Below are 24,740 nucleotides of genomic sequence, written 5' to 3'. Positions count from 1 at the left end.
AGACTCATCAACAGAGATGTTCCAGAGATTTCAGTAAGTCTTTAGCTGACATTCTATGACTCTTCTGCGCTGACGGCCACTCCTAGGGAGAGTAGCAACAGTGCTGAACTTTCTCCATTTATAGACACTTTGTCTTACCGTGAACTGATGAACATCAAGGCTTTTAGAGATACTTTTGTAACCCTTTCTCGTCTCATTGATTGGACTCCAGGTTATCTGACTCCTGACTCCAATTAGCTTTTGGAGAAGTGACTAGCCTAAGTGTTCACATACTTTTTCCAACCTAATTTCCAACCTACACAGTGAATGTTTAAGTTATGTATTCAATATAGACAAGAAAAATACAACAATCTGTGTGTTATTAGTTTTAGCACACTATGTGTTTTCTATTGTTGTGACTTAGATGAAGATCAGCTCAAATTTGATGACCAATTTTTGCAGAAATCCAGGTAATTCCAAAGGGTTCACATAATTTAATGTACAGTGGCAAGAAAAATTATCTTCATTGGTCCTGTTCCTTTAAGAAAGTGAAATAGAGCCCTAGAAAATAGCCATTGGATGAATTGTTCAGCAGTCTTATGGCCTGGGGGTAGAAGCTGTTAAGGAGCCTTTTGGACCTAGACTTGGCATTCCGGTACCACTTGCCATGCGGTAGTAGAGAGAACAGTCTATATATCAAATTGGTGCAGTGAGAAAAAAGAACACGTTTAAAAAAATACAAATAAAATTTTTTCTCAAACTAGACACTAATCTACTTGTCCTCTTGCTCAGTTGTGCACCGGGGCCTCCCACTCCTCTTTCCATTCTGGTTAGAGCCAGTTTGCGCTTTTCTATGATAGGAGTAGTACACAGAGTTGTACGAGATCTCCAGTTTCTTGGAAATTTCTCACATGGAATAGCCTTCATTTCTCATAACAAGAATAGACTGACGAGTTTCAGAAGAAAGGTCTTTGTTTCTGGCCATTTTGAGCCTGTAATCAAACCCACAAATGCTGATGCTCCAGATACTCAATTAGTCTAAAGGCGGACAGTTTATTGCTTCTTCAATCAGAACAACAGTTTTCAGCTGTGCCAACATATTTGCAAAATAGTTTTCTAAAGATCAATTAGCCTTTTAAAATTATAAACTTGGATTAGCTAATAATGGGCCTCTGTACGCCGATGTAGATATCCCCCAAAAAAAATCTGCCGTTTCCAGCTCCAATAGTCATTTACAACATTAACAATGTCTAATCTGTATTTCTGATCAATTTGATGTTATTTTAATGGACAAAAAATGGCTTTTCTTTCAAAAACAAGGACATTTCTAAGTGACCCCAAACTTTTGAACGGTAGTGTTGTTACTGCAGTCAAAACATGCTGGAACTAAGCCAAAGTGCAGTAACTTCCGTTACTGCTGTTTGCCTTGGTTTCTACTTGTATTTTGTAGTTACTGCACATTTCACATTCCATTTTTTTCTGACTGAACAAAATTGAACCAGGACACATTGTCACAAGAATAAAATACAGATGCTACAGAGCCTGATTTCAGTCTTAAATTAATTTTGACCAAAAGGGTAGTTACTGCATTTTGCCTTTGTAGGGGAGATTAGTGTGTAAGCTTGTAGACTTGGGAGGCTATAGGTTTTTTTCTTGGTGGCAATGTGGCCTTTGGAATATTTTTGTATATACAGTACAGTATGTTTTTTGGTCACCATTTAGAAATAACAATAATCTGATTGGGCAGCTGCACAGTACAATCAATGGTATACCTTTAACTCTGAAAGTGTAAAACATACTATTTTCAGTGAACAGATGAGTCCACTGTACTGGTGTTAAAATAACACTTTTGAATGTGTTAAATATTTAAATATGCTGGAGTGTTCCCCATTTAACTCAGTGTTCAAAGGAACTCGAGTGTGGTGTTTGCATAGCTCTACTGTATAGCTCCAAGTTAAGGTTGCTATCTTCTGGGTACATGCATCCAACACCTGGTCGTATACACATACCTCTCACATTTATGCACACATAAAATTCAGGTTCCAGACCATGTAGGCCTTAGACCCCTAGACATAACGAGTGCAGCATAATCAATAAGCTTGTTATTGGTTTTGAAACATATTGTAGAGTTGAACCGGGTGTGGACCTGAAGCCAGGGTTAGAGTTAGGGTGTTGGCCTTCCTGATACACTGATACAGATTTATATTGCATTGGTATAAAAACAACATTCTGTTTGGTTAAACTAGGATATTAGCACTCAAATCACACAGAAGCCCAATAACTTGTTAAACAAGTGACTTCCCACAAAGGTAATGGTTTTCAAAAGGAGGTTTGTTTATCGGACTCTTTTTCATTGAGATCCTCGTGGGTGACTTCAGATCTGTAACAGAAAGTGAGGGCAAGGTAGTAGTCAGTACTACGGACGTGTGGTAGTCATGTAAAGATGTTGCTGAGACAGATTACAATAGAATAGAATAAAAAAGTATTGTCCTCTGAGAAGGACTTTCAAATGTAGCCTACCTCCTGTCCATTTGAGTCCTTTTCAACATGGCATGAGCTGTGGTGACAACAAACACCAGAGCTAATATACCAGCGACCGATGTCAGGCCGATGAAGACTTCCCACTGGATGTCCCTATCTGGAAAACATTTACAAATAAGTTAGACTATCATAGTGCAGTGTACTGCCAGGAGAAGCAGGACTGAATGCAGTGTGTACCACTGGACACACGTGCGCACGCACGCCTGCCCACACGCACACGCACACAAACTTTAACCTTTTGTAATTTCAGAGTCTTTATGACAAGTTGTGCTATAATCTGTTTGTCGATACATAGCACATTCTCAGTGTTAAATGCACACTGAAATCGTGAACCCATATAGACACTGAAAAGTTAACACATTCCTTGGTGTAAAGCTTTATTTCCTAGAGTGCCTTGCCTTTGAGATATTTGTTAGAGTTACCACCCATGATTATATTTGTTAGTGACAGAGACATGGTTCTTGCATTCAACCATTTTCAGTCCTGTGGACTTCACCAAGTGAGATCCCAAGAGAATGTTTTCATTCAAATTGTATTATTAAACACAATACATATTTCATAAGGCCTCATTTTGAGGGCCTGTGCTCTAAAACATAACAATGAATTCTGTAAATGTTTGAACTAACACTCTTTGGTGTAAAATAACCCCTGTGTTGGTGTTAACAACCAGAGCTTTAACCAAAACCAAGCCCATTATTATCAGACTTCACAAAATGCTCGATCGCAGGTTGTTTTTATGAATTATCTGTTTCAATGTCTACATTTTTTCACTTACATCAATCAATCAATCTTGTGCTTCTCAAATATAAATGACATACATTTTCTTAACTAATCCAATATCTTACTTTTATTTAAATTCACCCATTACTGAAAAGATTGTTCCAGTATATATGATTTGGGTACTCTCAAATGACAGTTTTCCCAACCCTGGGGGTCATTCTGAATGCGGTTGTGGGTGATAAAACATTCTGAAGGTTGGATATCCCCAATATGGCTTGATTTCAATAGGAATTACACATCACTTTGCAAGCCAGCATAATGCGACAGGTTGTGTGAATAACCCAACATGCTGGATTGTTGAGATGACCAAAACATGGAGTAATTTAATAATTGAACCATTAACTGGGTTTTTAATTGGTTTCCTTCTGGGTTGACCAAGCAGCAGGGTCTTTTTAAGGGTCATGAAGGGTCAAAATCATGTTTTTGACATCACCCTAATTGTATTACACCAAAAGCAACATGATATTTTCTTACCTAGTGTAAATAAGTATGGCCTTGTAACCAACATTGGAGAAGGTGCGTTTGCGGAGGGGTGTGGTTTATATAGCTAAATAGCTGCTCTACTGGTGCCAAAACTTTACTGTGGGCTGTCAACAAATATAACTAAAAGTTTATGCTATTCATCTATGGCACTATTCATTTGTGCCTGGTGTTAGCTAGTTAGTGGCTAGCTAGGTCTTCAGCCAGCATGGAACAAAAGGGAGGGGGGGGGTCGTTGAAAAACTCTGAAGTAGTTGTCATGTTAACACATCCCAGAGGTTACGTGTAGTGTCGTTTTGTTAGATAAAATCCTTTTTATATTACCAAAAAGTATATATAGTTGGCACCATTGTTTGGAGTAATCCAGTCATTCAACTTGCAGAGAATCCAAAATCTACCCCTAACCATTGTTTCAACAAGTCAAAATAAGTTTGTATTAACCCCTCAGACACCTTAAAATGTAATCAAACTATAATATATCTTTCGGAAAGAAGTATGTTCAATCAAAACCAATTTTAGCAGGTGTGCAACTTCATCATGGCGCGTGAAGACACAGATTTTTCAAGACTGTGTCCTCATACAAAAACTATTATTTCTTATTCGTTTTTTAAATTCTCATGTACCGAATAAATCGCATGTTGCATTTTATAGCAAGTGTTTCCATGGTATTGCTATGTGCACTCTAGCCAACAGAGCATAGATGGTGGAGATACATAAAAATGCAATTGGAAGTTAAATGTGTTTGCATCACATTTTCAACTCCAATGATGATTTTCTCTCTCAACAAAAAAATTGCATTATATAGCAAGTGTGCACACTTCTGCATTGGCACATGCACTCTAGATACATATACATCTGCATGCTGTTGGCTAGAGTGCACATATAGCCTACGTGATAAGATTACTGTGGACAAAAGAGCAAGATACATTTTTCATTTGTCAAACAGCAGCCAAGCATCAATGATCATGTCACCTGAATAAGACGCTCAATATTTATTAGGAAGGAGCATCAAGCTCATCACCTTGCACTTTCACCACCCTGTGAAGTTCATCATAATTGATTTAATCTGTAGCCTAATAAACTGCATACTTCCCCGACAAGTCGTAGTGGACCACACAACATCTCCACACAACATGTCAGTCATCTGGTGACTCCAAGTTCACTTTGATATCAGGGTTATTATATCAATATTTGCTCATAAAATCGTTTCCTACATAGTTTCTTGCATTTTTAATTTTACAGACACAAAATGTTCCCACCTTGTCTAGCGTGTTTTATTTTGTCCTCATTTGGAAATTTTGCCCGAAAAATGTGCTGTTTCCATCAAGTTTATCACATATGCATAGTCACTCCATTGGCCCGACCAACCAGTGCTCCCGCACATTGGCTCACCGGGATGTCTGCATTGTGTCCCGCCACCCACCAACCAGTTTACACTACTGCTACTCTCTGTTCATCACATATGCATAGTCACTCCATTGGCCCGACCAACCAGTGCTCCCGCACATTGGCTCACCGGGATGTCTGCATTGTGTCCCGCCACCCACCAACCAGTTTACACTACTGCTACTCTCTGTTCATCATATATGCATAGTCACTTTAACCATATCTACAAGTACGTACTACCTCAATCAGCCTGACGGAGTCTGTATGTAGCCTCGATACTTTAATGGCCTCGCCACTGTATAGCCTCACTACTGTTTTTCACTGTTGTTTTTATTTCTTTACTTACCTTTTCTTTAACTAATACCTTTTTTGCACTATTGCTTAGAGCCTGTAAGTAAGCATTTCACTGTAAGGTCTACACCTGTTCTATTAGGCGCACGTGAGAAATACACTTTGATTTGATTTGATGCCTGTCATGACATTTTTTTATTTAACATGTACTTTACTTGCATAAAAAGGTTGTATGGAGGGCCTGCGGAATGGCACAGCGGTCAAAGACACTGCATTGTAGTGCTAGAGGTGTCACTACAGACCCAGGTTTGATCCCAGGCTGTGTCGCAGCCGGCCTTGACCGGGAGACCCATGAGGCAGCGTACAATTGACCCAGTGTCGTCTGGGTTAGGGGAGAATTTGGCAGGCTGGGATGTCTTTGTTCTCTGCGACTCCTTGTTGTGAGCCGGGTGCATGCACGCTGACTACGGGCACCAGTTGTACGGTGTTTCCTCTGACACATTGGTGCGGCTGGCTTCTGGGTTAAGCAAGCAGTGTGGCGTGTGTTTCAGAGGACACATGGCTCTCGACCTTTGCCTCTCCTAAGTCCGTACAGGCAGCGATGGGACAAGACTGTAACTACCAATTGGTTCGAAAAAGGTAGGATGGAAACCTGTTTAGTGATGCAATTTAAATGTTGTTTGAGTTGGTTTGTGTATCACCAAATTAGCTTGAGATGATTTTAGTGCAACACTGCTCACTGCATCCAAGTTTGTTGAGCTATCAGTCAAAGAACTGTCAGTCAAAGTGAGCTCATGAATATAAGTTCCCCGCCCACTCAGTCTGTCTTTTCAAACTTCCTGGTAGTTCGAAGGAAGGCCATGAGAGAAACATTTTTATTTATTTAACTTTGAGCATTTCTATCCCCCCAAAATATTATGATATTTTAGCCACTCAAAAGCCTATTTTAGATGGGAATCAAAATGTCTGTTCGGGACCTTAAATTATAACATATTCACTCAGAATCTCACTTGGTAAGTACATAGGGCTAAATTGGATGTATGCAACAAGGATGTCTCTGTCACTAACAAATTCAGTCATGTGTTAACTCTATAATTCTCATGAATTAAAAAAAAAGCAGTGTGCTAAGTGTGCTAATTCAATAGTGTCTATATGGGTCCACACTTTAGTGTTAATTTAACACTGGGGAATTTGCTGTGTAGGACACAATCACATGGCGATCATCCTGTTAGATTACGTTCTCATATCAAGGCATAAAACAAGATATGTATCTGCAACATTTATTATCAGAATGTTATATAGTTTATCAGATACATCTGCACGGGTTCAAGGTTTAGAACTAGCATTGGAAAGATTGTTATCATGGGATAGGCATTTTGGTAGATCTTACTGATGTCCTGATGTATTCAAAACGTGTTTCTCTATAAAGGCAAAGGTTCAACAACGTGAGATAAGGGTCATATAATTCCCTGGGTAAACCTGAGCAATGGGGTGTAAGAAAAAGACAGCTTATGATTCTGTCCTTGGTAAAGCTTCAATTAATGTCCTCAACATTGAAGCTTTTTGTTGTTGAATATTGATTACTAACCTGTTAACAGTTGATGACAAATAAAAGCTCACTTTCATGTGATCAAAATATGTTTCTCTATTATGAAGCCAAAAGTACAAAATACTAATGTAATTCCATTGGTAAACCTACTTAATGGGGAATAGGAAAAGTTAATAATTCTGTCCAAGCAGCATTCACATTTTGAATATCCGATGTTGTTCTGCACATAAATGTTCTGTCAATAAATTATAAACGTAAAGGCTTACTCTCATAGGATCCCTGGTCCTTCTTGGGAACCAGCATCTGGCGAGTGACCTCCAGGGACCCATCGTTGACCTCCGGTTTAATGCCCAGGAGGTGGCACATCAGCGGGTACACGTTGACCGTCTCAAAGGGTCCCACAGCCAGGTTCTTCTGGAAGTCAGGCCCCACAGCTCTGAAGAACGGCTTCATGTCCATCATCTGGTTATCATAGCCGTGCTCTCCCTTGTTGAACTGGACTGGGAAAAACTGTACAGATGATAATGAAAGAGTGCTTATAGGGTTTTAGTGCAGAGATTGCAATGGATTTTGGTAACAGAACTTCAATGCATGCCATCAAGACAGTAGGAAGAGAGTTTGTTCTGACCACATGACCTGATCAGGAAAAATGACGCCTGTCTCCTGAGTAGTGTGTATAAAGAACAACAATATAGTACTGTTAGGACACTGTTTCTGCACACTCACGCCATTGATGACATATCCTTGATCAGCGAAGAGAATCAGGGGCAGGAGGCGAGGGTGGTTACTATAGTGAAGCCTACCAGGCATGTCCTCCTTCTTATACACATGCAGGTGAGGGTGGCCCCCTTTCAGGGCCTGGTACACCTTCTCCAGCATTCCCTCTCTGGGAAGAAGCATTCCTGTTGGTCCATAATCCACCAGTTGGAACTTGATATCCCGGAAGTCAAATCCCGGAATCTCAGACAGGATGATTTCGTCGACCAGGCCATTCCGGAGCACAGTGGTCATTCCGTGATCAGCAGTGATAATGATGTTGAGCCGATCAGACAGGCCGTGGTTCCGGGTGGTATCACGGATGTATCCCACGGTCCGGTCCACTTGTTGGACCATCTCCTGGCGCTCCGGGGATTCTGGTCCATACTTGTGTCCCGTTCCATCTGGTTCACCGAAGTACAAAGACACAAAGTCTAGGTCCTCCTTGGAGAACCACTGACCAATCACCTTGTCGATATTGATCCTCCAGTCCGTCTCATTGTTGTGCTCATAGAAACGAGGTTCCACCTGGCTGACCTTTACTCTCTCACCTTTGTAGGTGGCGGCCGTGCCGGGGAAGTGGAGGGAGCCTGCCTTCAGACCCTGCATGGCAGAGGAAGGGTGAAAATGATTCTAACCTTATTTATAACGGAGCTGTAATGCGTTACAATTATACAGTAGCTTCAGACCCACCAAGGGACGTAGAAGGAATTAAGAAAGGTATGACAGAAATTATTTGTGTGTTTGTGTGTGTTGCACCCACTTGTCTCTGTGCTGTTATCCAGATGGGCAGACTCCCGTTGTCCCAGTAGGAATCCACAAACTGGGTCATGTAGTACTGTTTCTTCTCCTGGGTCGTAGTGTTGAACCAAATATTGTGGATTACTCCATGGTTTTCTATGTACCGACCTGAGGAACAGAGACAAGCAACAAGCAGTCCCATGGTTAGAGACCTTATAAGTGGAGCTGTGAATGTGGTGTTGATAGGCCTCCATTGTCTTGTTGGCTTATAATAGGCCAATAGGACCATGGACACTCATTCATCTCTTCTGGAGCCGGATGGGTTGCAGAATGGTGTCTGTCACAAAGTAAATTACAGCCTAATAGTAATCAGACTCTGGCGATTATTATATCAGAATGTCTTAAAAACAGAATCTTAACTTGCTTTAGCGAAATTTTACACTGGGTATAGCATACCTGAAATGTTCTTTGTGCCCAAAACACATTTTAGGGAATATTGGCCAGCGTCCCTATGGAACGCTTTCGACACCTTGTAGAGTCCATGCCCCAAAGAATTTAGGCTGTTCTGAGGGCAAAAGGGGTGGAGCTCAATATTAGGAATATGTTCCTAATGTTTGCTGAGCTCAAACTTGAAAATTAATAACATTTTCTGCAACTTCCAGCCCTTTTTACTGTGAACACTGAGGCTACCCCCTTTAAGTTACATGTAGGCTACTGTGGCTATTTGATCATAATGTAGGCCTACCAGAGTGGCCTACCATAAAAAACAATGGAGAAAAACACATCACATAACATTTTAACATGGAAATATCTGTTCTATCATTCAGCCTACAGTAGCAGCCCATGTGTGGTGTTCAACACTAACATTCCATGAGACTTTTGAAAAAAAAAACCTGCAGGGATTGAAATTAAACTGTTAATCCACTTGTCCTTCAGTTAAGGTGACTGACAATGTTGTGTCTGATGCAAGAAACCACTGTACAAAATCAAATTAATTGTTAATTAGACAAATTATGTTCTGCCTATTGGCTACTTAGCTTATTCAAGACTGCCTTAAAATAAAACAAATTCCCCTTTAAGACATAAAAAAGCTCTTTATCTGACTTGCTTTTCAAAGACGGTCCACATTTTGTGCTCTTGTTTGAAACAACCACTCCCCAATTGTTGACAAGAAATGATCTATAACTGAGCTAATAACTCACTAACTAGCAAAGAATATGAACAAATGTGCACAAGTGGTTACATGGAGCTCTCACTTTGATCTCAAAACAAGCGCATCTACTTGTGACAGCTCATACTGTAGCCTAAACACAGTCCAGTTCAAAGTGAATGGCACAGATCCATATATGGCAATGACTATCTGCAAATAGGCCGACTGCAGCTCTGATTGGTTATGGCACTGCAGCTCTGATTGGTTATGGCGCACTGGTCTGTGTAGAGTACTGGTCTGTGTAGAATACTAGCCTGAGTCGTGCTTGACAATGCAATAGAATCCTATTCCAATTTAGAGTACAAGCATGAGTCATGCCTTTCAATAGAATCCTACTCCAATGTGCTCTGCCTACAAGAAAATCTCATGCACAGTTTGTTTTGTATACAAAATCGTTTGTTTTGTTTCGGTGTATGACATCGGAAGTGGCTAATATTGCATTGATTTGATCACAATTCCAACAGTAGAGCGAAACGTTGACAGTGTTGACTAAAGGAGAAAACTGTAGAAAGTTGAGTGAATTTCAGTCTCGTGCTTCTCTGCACAGGCTCATATTTCTTCTGCACAGTATTCAGAGGGGAAGCTGCATGTCCATGCGCAGCTTAGAGGGAACATTGATGCTGGCCTATGTTGACTCCAATGCGTCCGAGAGTTGTGTCAAGTTGGCTGGATGTCTTTAACCTGTCTCCTCCCCTTCAGCTACACTGATTGAAGTGGATTTAACAGGTGACATCAATAAGGGATCATAACTTCCACCTGGTCAGTCTATGTCATGGAAAGAGCAGGTGTACTTAATGTTTTGTACACTCAGTATAGATAGCAATTTGTTTGTGGGTAGAGACGGAAGACAACAGTTCACAGGCACATCACCACAAGGCCTATTTGACCCGAATAAGAAGCCATTCAGCAATTTGTTTTGCCTTAGAAAATAATTGTGTGTTTATGTTTAGGTGATTTGGGTAGACTTTGCTCTAGGCCTATCAGGCTACTGCCTTAATTGGGCTATAGGCAATGCTTCCCTGTGTTTTTATTCAGGGCTGTCACCTGTAGTAGAACAACCCATGAGTCAAACATCTGTTAAGACTTGTTGCTAGACTATTTTAGACCAAAATATGTTTATCAGGGAGGTACTTTTGGACTTCTATGTTGATAAAATGTTGATAAAATGTTGTAGACAGTGGTTACAAGCAATTGTAAAAGCCCATGTTTTAATATACTCTTTGGGGGCGATTTCAATCAAACAATCAAACGATTCTGATACAAAACGTTTCTTAAACGGAAGCAAACAGAATGAAACGTGGAGGTGACCTACCTGAATTTGTCCAATAGAAACTCTATTTTTGCTCTGTTTGCTTCCATTATGGTTCTTAAATTGTAAACGGTTTACGTAAGGAATACACCCCAGGGTGGTGAAGAAGTTGATTGCGGGTCTCAATGATGAACGCGCATGCTCCATGTAGAAGCGTTGTATTTCGTCCTGTCGGCACATCTTAAAAATGAAACATTGTTCCCAATTTTGATAGTAGACTTTTGATGGTAGCTAAACTGTTATGCCAACATTGTTCTCCTTATTTTCTCAAATTACAGATAAAATACTTTTTACGAATGAATGGGAAAAAAAACCTGTGATTTGTATTTAAGGCCTGGTGTGCCTTTGTTTTTTTTAAGAAGGTACAAGCATCGGTGGACTATAATGTCTCTGTGCATTGTATCTGTGGTATTGAGTTTAGATTTGTTTTTCATTTCGGGACGGTTTCCATCAAACGCTCGTACACTCTGGCTTCTTTTCAGATTGCATAAATCTTTCAGCTTTTAATAAGGATTTGATGCCTGGCTTCCTACACGTGTTGAAAGTAAATTTCATAGCAGAGAATTGTATGATACCGGGTGGACTTCCATTTGGGTAACTTGAAGATGCAGCACTTTTGTTGTGAGGAAAATGGAATGAGTGGTCAAAGAGTTCTTGTGTTTGTTAAAAGCAGAGACAACGTCATGCAATGTGGTTAGAAAATGTGTGGTAGGTGGCAAATTATATCTAATTGTAGGCTATTCATAAAGTTAGCTTTTGCGTGTGGTACTGGAAACAGGATACATACACTCTTTACAAGCAATACAGGACAGCATGTCAATATGTGTTGTTATGTGATTAGGGTGAAGTTGGTTATGTAAATGAGCGGTATTTGTGTAACAGTATGTATCCTACCGGTATGTGTACATTGTACATGTGTGTAGCAATAGTCAGGGTTGGGTAGGTTACTTTCCAAATGTAATCCGTTACAGTTACTAGTTACTTGTCCAAAACTGTAATCAGTAATGTAACTTTTGAACTATTCATATTTTTCATTTTACCTTTATCTAACAAGGCAAGTCAGTTAAGAACAAATTCTTATTAACAATGACGGCCTATCAAAAGGCCTCCTGCGGGGGTGGGGGCTAGGATTAATCATAAAAAATATAGGACAAAACACACATCATGACAAGAGAGACACCACAAAACTACATAAAGAGAGACCTGAGATGACAACATAGCATGACAGCAACACATGAAAACACAGCATGGTAGCAACACAACATGACAACAACATGGTAGCAACACAACATGGCAGCAGTACAACATGGTAGCAGCACAAAACATGGCACAAACATTATTGGGCACAGACAACAGCACAAAGGGCAAGAAGGTAGAGACAACAATACATCAGTCGAAGCAGCTACAACTGTCTGTACGAGTGTCCATGATTGAGTCTTTGAATGAAAAGATGGAGATAAAACAGTGCAGTTTGGGTGTTTTTTGTAGCTCGTTCTAGTCGCTAGCTGCAGCGAACTGAAAAGAGGAGCGACCAAGGGATGGTATGCTTTGGGGATCTTTATCAGAATGTGACTGGCAGAACGGGTGTTGTATGTGGAGGATGAGGGCTGCAGTTGGTATGTCAGATAGGGGGAGAGTGAGGCCTAAAAGGGTTTTATAAATAAGCATCAACCTCTCGAAAGCACCCTTACCTGCCTTTCTATAAATTACTTCTCCGTAATCTAGCATGGGTAGTGTCGTGTATTTGGCATCATTAAAGGTGAAGATTGTTATTTTATCAAATCAATTCTGTGTAATTATTATTTCGTGATTAAGCTAATCATGTAAATTTAATTAACTAGGAAGTCAGGGCACCACGATGCCCTCAATCTCAAACAAAATATCAAGAAACCACCAGGTACAACCCAAAATCCGTAAACATGGGCACCCTCATAGATATTATCCTGACCAACCTGCCCTCCAAATACACCTCTGCTGTTTTCAATCAGGATCTCAGCCATCACTGCCTCATTGCATGCATCTGCTATGGGTCCGCGGTCAATCGACCACCCCTCATCACTGTCAAACGCTCCCTAAAACACTTCTACGAGCAGGCCTTTCTAATCGACCTGGCCCGGGTATCCTGGAAGGATATTGACCTCATCCCGTCAGTCGAGGATGCCTGGTCGTTCTTTAAAAGTAATTTCCTCACCATCATAAATAAGCATGCCCCTTTAAAAAAATGTAGAACTAAGAACAGATATAGCCCTTGGTTCACTCCAGACCTGACTGCCCTTGACCAGCACAAAACATCCTGTGGCGGTCTGCAATAGCATCGAATAGTCCCCGCGATAAGCAACTGTTCAGGGAAGTCAGGAACCAATACACGCAGTCCGTCAGGAACCAATACACGCAGTCCGTCAGGAACCAATACGCGCAGTCCGTCAAGAATGCAAAGCTTTCTCAAACAGAAATTTGCATCGGGTAGCTCTGACTCCAAAAAGTTTTGGGACACTGTAAAGTCCATGGAGAACAAGAGCACTTCCTCCCAGCTGCCCACTGCACTGAGGCTAGGTAACACGGTCACCGCCGATAAATCCATGATAATCGAAAAATTCAATAAGCATTTCTCGACGGCTGGCTATGCTTTCCTCCTGGCTACCCCAGCCAACAGCTCGCACCCCCCGCAGCTACTTGCTCCCCAGCTTCTCCTTCACCCAAATCCAGATAGCAGATGTTCTGAAAGAGCTGCAAAACCTGGACCTGTACAAAGCAGCTGGGCTAAACAATCTGGACCCTCTCTTTCTAAAATTATCTGCTGAAATTGTTGCAACCCCTATTACTAGCCTGTTCAACCTCTCTTTCATATTGTCCAAGATCCCTAAAGATTGGAAAGCTGCCGCGGTCATCCCCCTCTTCAAAGGTGGTGACACTCTAGACCCAAACTGTTATAGACCTATATCCATCCTGCCCTGCCTTTCTAAAGTCTTCGAAAGCCAAGTCAATGAAAGAATCACTGACCATTTCGAATCCCACCGTACCTTCTCCGCTGTGCAATCAGGTTTCCAAGCTGGTCATGGGTGCACCTCAGCCACGCTTGAGGTACTAAACGATATCATAACCGCCATCGATAAAAGACAGTACTGTGCAGCTGTCTTCATTGACCATGCCAAGGCTTTCGACTCTGTCAATCACCACATTCTTATTGGCAGACTCAATAGCCTTGGTTTCTCAAGTGACTGCCTCGCCTGGTTCAGCAACGACTTCACAGACAGAGTTCAGTGTGTCAAATCGGAGGGCCTGTTGTCCGGACCTCTGGCAGACTCTATGGTGGTGCCACAGGGTTCAATTCTGGGGCCGACTCTTTTCTCTGTATATATCAATGATGTTGCTCTTGCTGCGGGTGATTCCCTGATCCACCTCTACGCAGACGACACCATTCTGTATACAGTACATCTGGCCCTTCTTGGACACTGTGTTAACCTCTCTGAACCACCCATCCCGGATCAGGTATAATTGTCAACAGCAACGCTGAATAGCATAGCACAGTCAAATAATATTACTAGAAAATATTCATATTCATTAAATCACAAGTGCAATATAGGAAAACACAGTTTGGCTTTTTGTTAATCCACCTGTCGTCTCAGATTTTGAAATTATGCTTTACAGCGAAAGTCATACAAGCGTTTGTGTAAGTTTATCGACCGCTCGACAAAACAATAAGTACACTTAGCATCAGGTAACTTGGTCACGAAAATCAGAAAAGCAAATCAAATTAATCGATTACCTTTGATGATCTTTGGATGTTTTCACTCACAAGACTTTCAGTTAGACAACAAATGTTCCTTTTGTTCTTTTGTTGTATTATATCCAAATATCCACCGGAAAGAGCGGTCACGACAACGCAGACAAAAATTCCAAATTATATCCATAATGTCCACAGAAAAATGTCAAACGTTTTTTATTATCAATCCTCAGGGTATTTTTCAAATATCTATTCGATAATATATCAACCGGGACAGTTGGCTTTTCACTAAGACCTGGAGTAACAATGGCCGCCTTTCTCTTTTGCGCACAATTCACTCTGAGAGCCCCCACCTATCCACTTACGCAATATGGTCATTCACGCTCATTCTTCAAACTAAAAGCCTGAAACTATGTCTAAAGGATGTTGACACCTTAGGGAAGCCATAGAAAAAGGAATCTGGTTGATATCCCTTTAAATGGGCAATAGGGATGCTTAGGGTTGCTTAAGAACAGAGAGGTTTCAAAAACAGGGGCACTTCCTGATTGGATTTTCCTCAGGTTTTAGCCTACAATATCAGTTCTGTTTAACTCACAGACAACATTTTGACCGTTTGGAAACTTTAGAGTGTTTTCTATCCTACTCTGTCAATTATATGCATATTCCAGCATCTGGTCCTGAGAAATTGGCCATTTTCTTTGGGAACGTTATTTTTCCAAACATAAAAATAGTGCCCCCTAGCTTCAAGAGGTTAACTAACCTCCAAACGAGCTTCAATGCCATACAACACTCCTTCCATGGCCTCCAACTGCTCTTAAACTCTAGTAAAACCAAATGCATGCTTTTCAACTGTTCGCTGCCCGCACCCGCCTGCCCGACCAGCATCACTACTCTGGACGGTTCTGACCCAGAATATGTGGACAACTACAAATACCTAGGTCTCTGGCTAGACTGTAAACTCTCCTTCCAGACTAATATCAAACATCTCCAATCCAAAATCAAATCTAGAATCGGCTTTCTATTTCGCAACAAAGCCTCCTTCACTCACGGCACCAAACTTACCCTAGTAAAACTAACTATCCTACCAAAATGAAATAAAAAATCTAATCAAATTTATTACTCAGCAAACTGGATGCAGTCTATCACAGTGCCATCTGTTTTGTCACCAAAGCCCCTTATAGCACCCACCACTGCAACCTGTATGCTCTAGTCGGCTGGCCCTCGCTACATATTCGTCACCAGACCCACTGGCTCCAGGTCATCTATAAGTCTATGCTATGTAAAGCTCCGCCTTACCTCAACTCACTGGTCACGATAACAACACTCACCCGTAGCACACACTCCAGCAGGTATATCTCATTGGTCATCCACAAAACCAGCACGTCCTTTGGCCGCCTTTCCTTCCAGTTTTCTGCTGCCAGTGACTGGAACTAATTGCAAAAATCGCTGAAGCTGGAGACTTACATTTCCCTCACTAACTTTAAACATCAGCTATCTGAGCAGCTGACCGATCACTGCAGCTGTACATAGTCCATCTGTAAATAGCCCACCCATTCTACCTACCTCATCCCCAAATTGTTTTTATTTACTTTTCTGCTCTTTTGCACACCAGTATCACTACTTGCACATCATCATCTGCTCATCTATCAATCCAGTGTTAACCTGCTAAATTGTAATTACTTCGCTACTATGGCCTGTTTATTGCCTTACCTCCTCACGCCATTTGCACACACTGTATATAGACATTCTATTTTTCTATTTTTTGTGTGTTATCGACTGTTCGCTTGTTTATTCCATGTGTAACTCTGTGTTGTTGTTTGTCGCACTGCTTTGCTTTATCTTGGCCAGGTCGCAGTTGTAAATGAGAACCTGTTCTCAACTAGCCTACCTGGTTAAATGAAGGTGAAAAAAAAAGAAAAAGGTGCAGGACATGAGACGGGAGTAGAAATTAATATCGGCATGTTTAATACATTTCACAGGAAGAAAATTCCAAGCATTTCAACGTAGGTAAGCATGGGGGGTTAAAGGTGCCCTAAAGGGACTAAACTAGAATATTAATACACAACATATTGCTCCCCATGACTCATAAGGAAAAAGTCAATATTCAATGTTTAGCCTATTGTTTTCTTTTTAACAGTTCTCTTAATATAAATAAATGAACTTTTCAGAATAACCTTTTCTAAACTAGGGAAAGAGGGTTCCCAGACTTAAGTCTTAGTCTGAACTAAATAGTCAACATGTCAGGGGTAATGGGTACGTAATACAGGTGAGTCTACAGTCACATCGTCTCTGAGGCTGAGTGGTTATGGTGTATGCCCAGACTGAGGTGCAACAGTACACTGAGTAGGCACTCTGGCTGTTTCAGGTGAGTCTGGAGCACGTTCCACATTTGTAGGTTGCTGCATTGGATGTTCAGGTGATGGTTCATAGTCATGGTAGGTCTCCAGTAGCTGATCTTGGTTTGTCACTTGACAGGAGTCGTATCTGAAGTTGGTTCCTGGCAACAGTTGATCCACATATCTCCTCCAGATGATGTTTTCCGGTGTGTGAACTATGTCGGACACAGGCCCTGTTTGTGCAACCACTGTGGCTGGTATCCACTTTGGACATTTGCAGTAGTTCCGAGCAAGAACTCTCTCCCCAACTATAAAGCTTCTGTCTTTTGCTTTGCTGTCTCTCCACCTGTGCTCCCTGTTGTGTCTGTACAACCTGTTTAGTCTTTGGAGGTCTCAGGAGGTCGAGTCACGTGCGAAGCTGTCTTTTCATCATGGCTGACGCGGGTGCCACTTTGGTTGTAGCGTGGGGAGTGTTTCTGTAGGTTAACAGGAAGGTGTTTAGAAGCCTATTGAGGGAGCCATTCCCTTGTGATGATTTTAAAGTTTGCTTCATTGTTTGGACAAACCTTTCAGCAAGGCCGTTCATTGCAGGGTGAATTGGTGCGGACTTGATGTGCTGAATTTAATTTGCTTTCATGAATGACCGGAACTCTTCAGACACCAGTTGGGGGCCATTATCGCTAACGAGTTGCATTGGCAAGCCGAAGCGACTGAAGATTGACCGTAGCTCTTCGATGGTTCTCTCCGCTGAGGTTCTCTTCATCACTGTGGCCTCAGGCCATTTGCTGTGTGTGTCAACCACAACTAAGAACATACGATCCTCCAGTGGGCCTGCATGGTCTATGTGGACTCGCTGCCAAGGCTCCTCTGGGAAGTCCCACGGGTGTAGTGGTGCTAGCTGAGGCATGTTCCTCATCTTTTGACATGCAGAACATGACTTGACCTTGTCTTCGATTGCTGCGTCCAAACCTGGCCACCAAAAGTAGCTGCATGCAATCTCCTTCATTCGCACCATGCCACAGTGCCCTGAATGGAGTTCCTCAAGCACCTGCCTTCACAGTGGCGGCGGTATGATGACTCGACAACCCCATAGCAAGCATCCAAACTGAACTGTGAGCTCGTTTCTCCTCACTAGGTAAGGTTGTAGGCTGTCCGACAGCTTATTTTCCACGAGTGACAATGTCCACGACCTCAGACATCACTAGATCAGTGTGGGTGAACTTTTTTACTTGTTCAGATTAAACTGGGGCATTCGTCACTTCCTTGAAGTAGAAGATTTCAGCCTGGGAGTGCTCAGTGTGTGAGACAGGTAAGGGAAGCCTTGAGAGGCCGTCTGCATTGCAGTGCTGCTCAGACCTTCTGTACTTGATTGCATACTGGTGAGCAGATAACAATAACGCCCATCGCTGCATGCGGCTGGCTGCAAGCGACGGAATGCCGGTGTGGGGACCAAAGATGTACAGTAGGTGAGGGGTCTATGGTCCAGCAGTGTGAATCGTTGGCCAAACAGAAACTGATGAAATGTCTTAACTACAAACACAATGGCCCAGTGCTTCACGCTCTATCTGTGCATAATTGCTCTCGGCTTTACTTAAGGTCCGTGATGCGAAAGCAATTGACCGGTCTTCACCCGATGGCATAATTTGTGAGACAACCGCACCAACACCATAAGGCGATGCATCACATGCCAACTGTAATGGAAAGTTGTGGTTGAAGTGGGTTAGGGCCTCTGACTGAGCTAAGGCTGTTTTCACTTGAAGGCCTCCTCACATCTGTCTGCCCACTTCTACTGTTTGGTTTTGTTCAAAAGTTAATGCAGTGGCTTTAACATGTTACCTAGGTTTGGCACGAACTTTGAATAGTATGTCAGTAGTTCTAAGAATGATCTCAGCTGATTCACGTTCTGTGGGGATGTAGTTTCCGCAACGGCCTTCACCTTCGATGGCACCTTGTGGAGCCCCGAACTGTCGATGACGTGGCCCAGGTACTCAACAAAGGGCCGGAAAAACTTGCATTTGTCATTCCGGACCCTCAGACCGTACTCTTCCAATCTCTGTAGTGTAGCGTTCAGGTTTCTCATGTGCTGCCACAAATCTTTGCTGGTGATGAGTAGATCAGAGGTAACATTGGACCCCAGTGAGCCCGCTCAGTATCTGGTCCATAGCTCTCTTGAAACAAGGCCGGAGCTGAGGTGATTCCAACTGTTATGTCCTTCACACTGCCAAGTTCTCCTTTGAACACATCCGCGTGTTTCCTCAATATTCCTTGGAGGTTTGTGTCCTCTTTTGCAACCAGGTGAATTTCCTGCCAGTTTAGTTTGATATTTTCCAGCCATGTGTGTCCTAGCAATGCTGGATGGTTGCCTTTCACAATGTAGAGTGGTAGCTTTACCTTCTGTTTGTTGAGCTCCACAATCATGCTTCCTCTCACTGGTACAATCTCACCGGTGTATGTTTTCAGCGTCATCTTTCTGGGCTGTGGTGTGAGGTGATGTAGTTTCTCCTTGTATACAGCCTCAGACAGCAAAGATATGGCTACTCCAGTGTCCACTTGCATCCGTACTACGTTTCCATCCAGTAGCGGTGTCACCCAGTACCCGTATCCAATGTCTGAAATTGACATAACATGCAAAGATTCTTCCCCTTCAGACAGGGTATCACTTTGTTCATCCTCTGTGTGCTCCATTTTATGCACTTTCTTTTTGTACTCCCTGAAGTCGCTTTTCCTTTGTTCAGTACTTTTCTTTGATTGTCTCTTGTTTTTACATGCACGTTCGATTTGACCCTTTTTCCCACAACTTCTGCATTCTAAGTCTTTGCACCAACACTCTTCTGCTTGGTGACCTGGTTTCCCACAGCGATAGCATGGCTTGCCACCTCCTGCCTTGTTTTTTAACTCGGTAGACACCTTGTGCACTTGGGTCAATGCACTTAGCTGTTTGTGCGTCTCTGGAATGTTAAGTTACTCTCAGTCAAAAGGCGTTTCTGAATTGCCTCACTGCTCATGCCACACACTAACCGATCAAGTATAGTGTCACTCATCGTTCGCCCAAATTCACAGTTCACATAACTGTTTCAATACAGCCACAAACTGAGAGATTGATTCCCCCTCCTCTTGATTTATTTGATGAAACCTGAATCTCTGCGATTATCAGTGGTTTGGAGAATAATGTCCTTTTAAGGTAGCCACAATTTCATCATATGATTTATCACCAGGTTTTTCAGGTGTTACTAGGCTGCGCAGTTGATTGATGTTTTTCCTCCCAAAACAGTCAAAAATGTTGGCACAACGACTTCTGCTTTAATTCCATTTGCCAACACAAAGTACCCAAAACGTTCTGTGCAAGAACTCCATTGTTCCACAGATTAAATAAATGTTCCTATATTTCCAACCAATGCAGACATTTTAGGTTTATTTTTCTTTCTTACACTTTTCAGACGGTCCCTTACTCCCAGACCCTTTTTTGTATTTGAACTAATGATGACTTCACTTTCTCCCTCAGCGAAACTCTTCCTATCCCTCGAGGCTCTCGTTGCTGTGACATCAAAAGCGAACTAGCTTCACTTGACTGGCTAGCTCCATGTTTTGTTTGCGTCTTTCTACAGCAGAAGAATTACGAATTTAACTCAGACTTTCTGCCGAAGATAATGAGCACAAATGTGAGAACGTTTCTGCCTCGTCGCCAGTTTTGTTGTATAGCACACTGTATTACTTTTACAACTAAAATAAGGACAGGACATGAGACGGGAGTAGAAATGAACGTCGGCATTGTTTAATGCATTCCACATGAAGAACATTCCAAGCATTTCAATGTAGGTAAGCAAGGGGGTTACAGGTGCCCTAAAGGGACACAAGTACTACATATAATGATATGAAAAATGATATCTTTACATCTTTGTCATTTTTTAAGTCCAAAAATCGATGTACAGTGGCAACTACAGATTGCCCCTTTAACTCTATCAAACGTGTTCGAGTTTGAGCATGTGTCCATTAGGCCTATGGATTAAAAAAAAAAATCAGCATGAATTAGATTGAGCAATAAAAGCCTGATTTCTAATCCATAGGCTGGGAACCGCACTATGCAGCTGTTTCAAGAGCGCATTTTTCACTTGCTGTCCACTGGTTTCAAAAACAATGATTGATAGGCAGCTTAAACTTCTTGATTTCAACCATTATTGGATTCAAATACACATTTAGATTTGTGAACAGTCATCCACAACAACCACAATCCGTATGGCGCAAATAGCTAAATGAGAGAGCAGCAGTGTGACTCACGTCAATGCGCTATATAGATATCAGTATCGCTGTAAACTACACCATTGCTCTCATCCTTACCTGCAAGCTTTTATTGAAATTGGATAATATTTGGATGACGACAGCAGTCGCACCATTGGAAGACATAGTTTGGACTGTACAGCAGTTTACAAAAGCCTATTCCCGCTCTTTTCCCGTCAAACACATTTGGTGGCTCATCATAGCGGTCTCTGACTTGTAGGCAGACATGCTCAGGTGGAACTAACTTAAATTTGCGCCTTTTTTCAATGCTGATTTGAATGTTATTGACAAAACAGAAGTGTCAAATATTTTTTTCGTGAACATCCTTTCTGAATTAAAAGTCATCCTTGATGTAATCATCTAGTTAAAAAAATATCTCTAATCGGATTACAATATTTTTGCTGGTAATGTAACGATTACAGTTACCGTTTTTTTTGTAATCCCTTACATGTAATTCATTACTCCCCAACCCTGGTAATAGTTTACCTGTGAGCAGGGTGAAGTGTGTAGGGCTGGTGATGGTGAGGTAGGGGGGTGTGACGTAGGCAGCCCTGACGCCTTCCCGGCCCATCGCGTCCAAGTGAGGGGTGTCCACGTCCCTGTCATAGTCCCAACGGAACCCATCGAATGAGATGAGCAGCAGCTTGTTGTTTCTGGAGCTCCTGTGGGGAGAATCCACTCCAGGGAAGGAGCCTTGGTGTGGGGCAGCCAGAGATGGAGAGAGAGTCAGTAGGCTGAGGAGACCTAGTCTTAGCAGCATGTCTTGTGCTTCACGGTCACCTCGGGATCACAGTCAATGGTGATATGTCCCACAATAACCCACAATATGTCCAAAACACTTTGTAGTCACACCAGAGTCCAAGCAAAACTACTCTGAGCATCACCACTACTGACTGACAGACTCTGTCCTGTGGCTTCCTACCCTTCAACTGACTGTGTTCAATCACACTCTGATACACTTCATACCTACCGAGATAAAGAGCGAACACCGTCACTGCATGCTGTGAGAGATAAGATATTATTTGATCTCTTTCACCCTATCCGCTATCAGAGCATAAATCCACCTTTTTGAGGTTTATTATACAGGTCCTGTTCTACAACCTCCGGTCTGATCTTCTCATCACCACTATTACAGTTATGGTTAATCTAAATTGATCTGAGGTTGTGTGTGCTTATAGTTTTGAATAGTTGTGTTTTAGTTTAATCATTATAGCATTCTCTTATGTATGAATTATGACCAAAAGTACAAAACCCTTTTTTTTCTAATAACCTCTATTCTCCACCAGGTGGAGACAGTACTTCATTGATGATACATGGGATGCTGTTGAACTCTGCAGTCTGTCAGCTGTAACTGGAACTCACTGCTGGAGTTTCTGGGGTACATTTAGTAGTCACATTTTGCAACGGAAACCATTAACTCCTAATGGAAAACATTTTGCAATGAAAACTAGAGTTTTTATTGGACAAATTCAGCTAGGTTTCTCCCTGTTTTGTTCTGTTTGCTTCCATTTGTTTATGTTTGGTTCTGTTTGATTCCCAGTGAATACACCCCAGGTAATCCCCACCCCCTCCCAGATATCCTCAACTCCTTACAGCTATTTTTCTCTGTCTTTGAGCTCATCCCTCTATTCTATATCTCCCCCTCTCTCTTCCTCTCATTCCCTCTCTTTCTGGTCATGCTTGACTTGGCAAATGTATGACATTATCATATATTACTATATAGAAATGTAATGTATGTATGACATGTTATGTAATGTATGTACCCCTGGAGAGAGAAAGATAATAAGTTAAGTATGTTTTCAATTATAATTGTATTATTTAAATTGGTTATAACCGGCGTATAAGTGGAAACCAGTATGAGATAAAGTTCATTTCAGGATTTAAAAGTTGAGCTGTTTGACATTTATGGGTTTGCTGTGTCAACTGTCTATTCAATTGTGTGTGTGTGTGTGTGTACGTACGATGCAGGTTGGAAGGGATTGGCTAAATCCTTTTGGTAAGTTATCTTTATTAAATTGTCAAATGGGAGAAAGTTGATAAGTTATTTTCCTAAAATTAAGGTAGGTTGTTTTAATGTGTTTTATTCATCATCAACTAACTGTAACCTGGTTGCTTTAGAGCTATCCTGGAAAACAGATATACATATTCTGTGTTTCCATATCTGTGAAAGAGAGGGGACAAATGAAGGAGAGGAGACAAAGGAAAGAGAAGAGACGTGAAAAATGTCCAGCACACACATACAACAGTAGGTGTGAATGGTCTATTTCTTCAAACAATCTGTATGCAGGTTGTTTAAGATTCAAACCTCAAACAGCCAAATTCCTACTCTTAGAGGAGGTGCTTCCACAAGAATGTGATTTCTACCGCATACAAGCTAAAGTATTGGATTCTTCACACACCAGTGCTCCAGTAATGGTAATGCTAATGCACCTTAACGTTGGATGCCAACCGCCGATAAACCCCACAGAAGAAGAGGTGGGGGCCACAATACCGGTAGCTAGCTAGCTAGAGACAAATGTAGACCGTGTCCTTTGCCCCTGCCTGTTGGGCACTGGAGGGAAGGACACCGTGTGCTAGCTAGCTAGCTAGAAGGACGCTGGTACATACAATGTACAGCCTTACAGCTTTGATTGTCTTGTAGCTAGCTAACATAACTGGCAACATTAGTTGGCTAGCTAACTGGCCAACAAGGCATAGCATTACTAGCTAACTGGCAATAGAGATAGTCCTTGGCTGCTATCTAATTTGTGCTTATTTGTTTGTGTTCTGACTACATGTAAGTGTCAAGGCTAACAGTTTACACAGATTACTTCAGGCAAGTGACAAACCTTCCGTAGCAAAATATAGCTAGCTTTGTTTGTGGCTTGCCTCTCTCCGACTGGTGTTAGCTACAAGCGCTGTTGATGTGCAATCCAAGTGATTTGGTCTTGTTTTAAAACTGAGATTTGGCTGAAAAAATGTTATCGTTGTAAGAAATGCTACAAAAACGTAGCACATCGTTGGTTCTTAATTTTTAACGGACAGAAATACGCATGAGAGAGTGATAAGTGATAGAAAATGTTTTCCTAATGCTATACACCCTGTTAAGAATACGGTATGTGGTTCTCGGTAATGGCCGGACAGCTCATAACGAGAGGCGGGTAACTCTAATCAATTTAATTTGCATTAATTTGCAATTTCATTGACATTGGTTTCATTTTAGCTTAGATATGATAGTAGAGAGATTTTAATTTAACATTGAGCTTCAACCAATGCATATACTATTGTGGGGTGATACTAGAAGCCAGGTAAGAAGATCAAAATGCAGCCATAGTATTTATGATGCCCCTGTTAAATGTATCGAGATGCAGCCATAGTATTTATGATGCCTTAGTTAACTGTCC

At 41.7% G+C, this 24,740-nt stretch overlaps 1 protein-coding gene across 1 annotated transcript; it reads right to left on the bottom strand.

The window, feature by feature from the left end:
- Nucleotides 1-1,246: 1,246 nt before the first annotated feature.
- Nucleotides 1,247-22,319, bottom strand: LOC124038464 (ectonucleotide pyrophosphatase/phosphodiesterase family member 7-like). The gene is made up of 6 exons (XM_046354378.1): nucleotides 21,844-22,319; nucleotides 8,526-8,671; nucleotides 7,733-8,365; nucleotides 7,273-7,516; nucleotides 2,500-2,617; nucleotides 1,247-2,359 (listed from the first exon to the last, which is right to left on the bottom strand). Exons 1-6 carry the CDS (start codon nucleotides 22,115-22,117, stop codon nucleotides 2,299-2,301), a joined length of 1,476 nt encoding a protein of 491 aa, XP_046210334.1. The 5' UTR covers nucleotides 22,118-22,319; the 3' UTR covers nucleotides 1,247-2,298.
- Nucleotides 22,320-24,740: the final 2,421 nt, after the last annotated feature.

This window comes from Oncorhynchus gorbuscha, linkage group LG06 (genome assembly GCF_021184085.1).
Source record: "Oncorhynchus gorbuscha isolate QuinsamMale2020 ecotype Even-year linkage group LG06, OgorEven_v1.0, whole genome shotgun sequence".
Classification (NCBI taxonomy): Eukaryota; Metazoa; Chordata; class Actinopteri; order Salmoniformes; family Salmonidae; genus Oncorhynchus; species Oncorhynchus gorbuscha.
The sequence above is the reverse complement of the archived record's forward strand: the minus strand, read 5'-3'. Positions and strand labels throughout refer to the sequence as shown.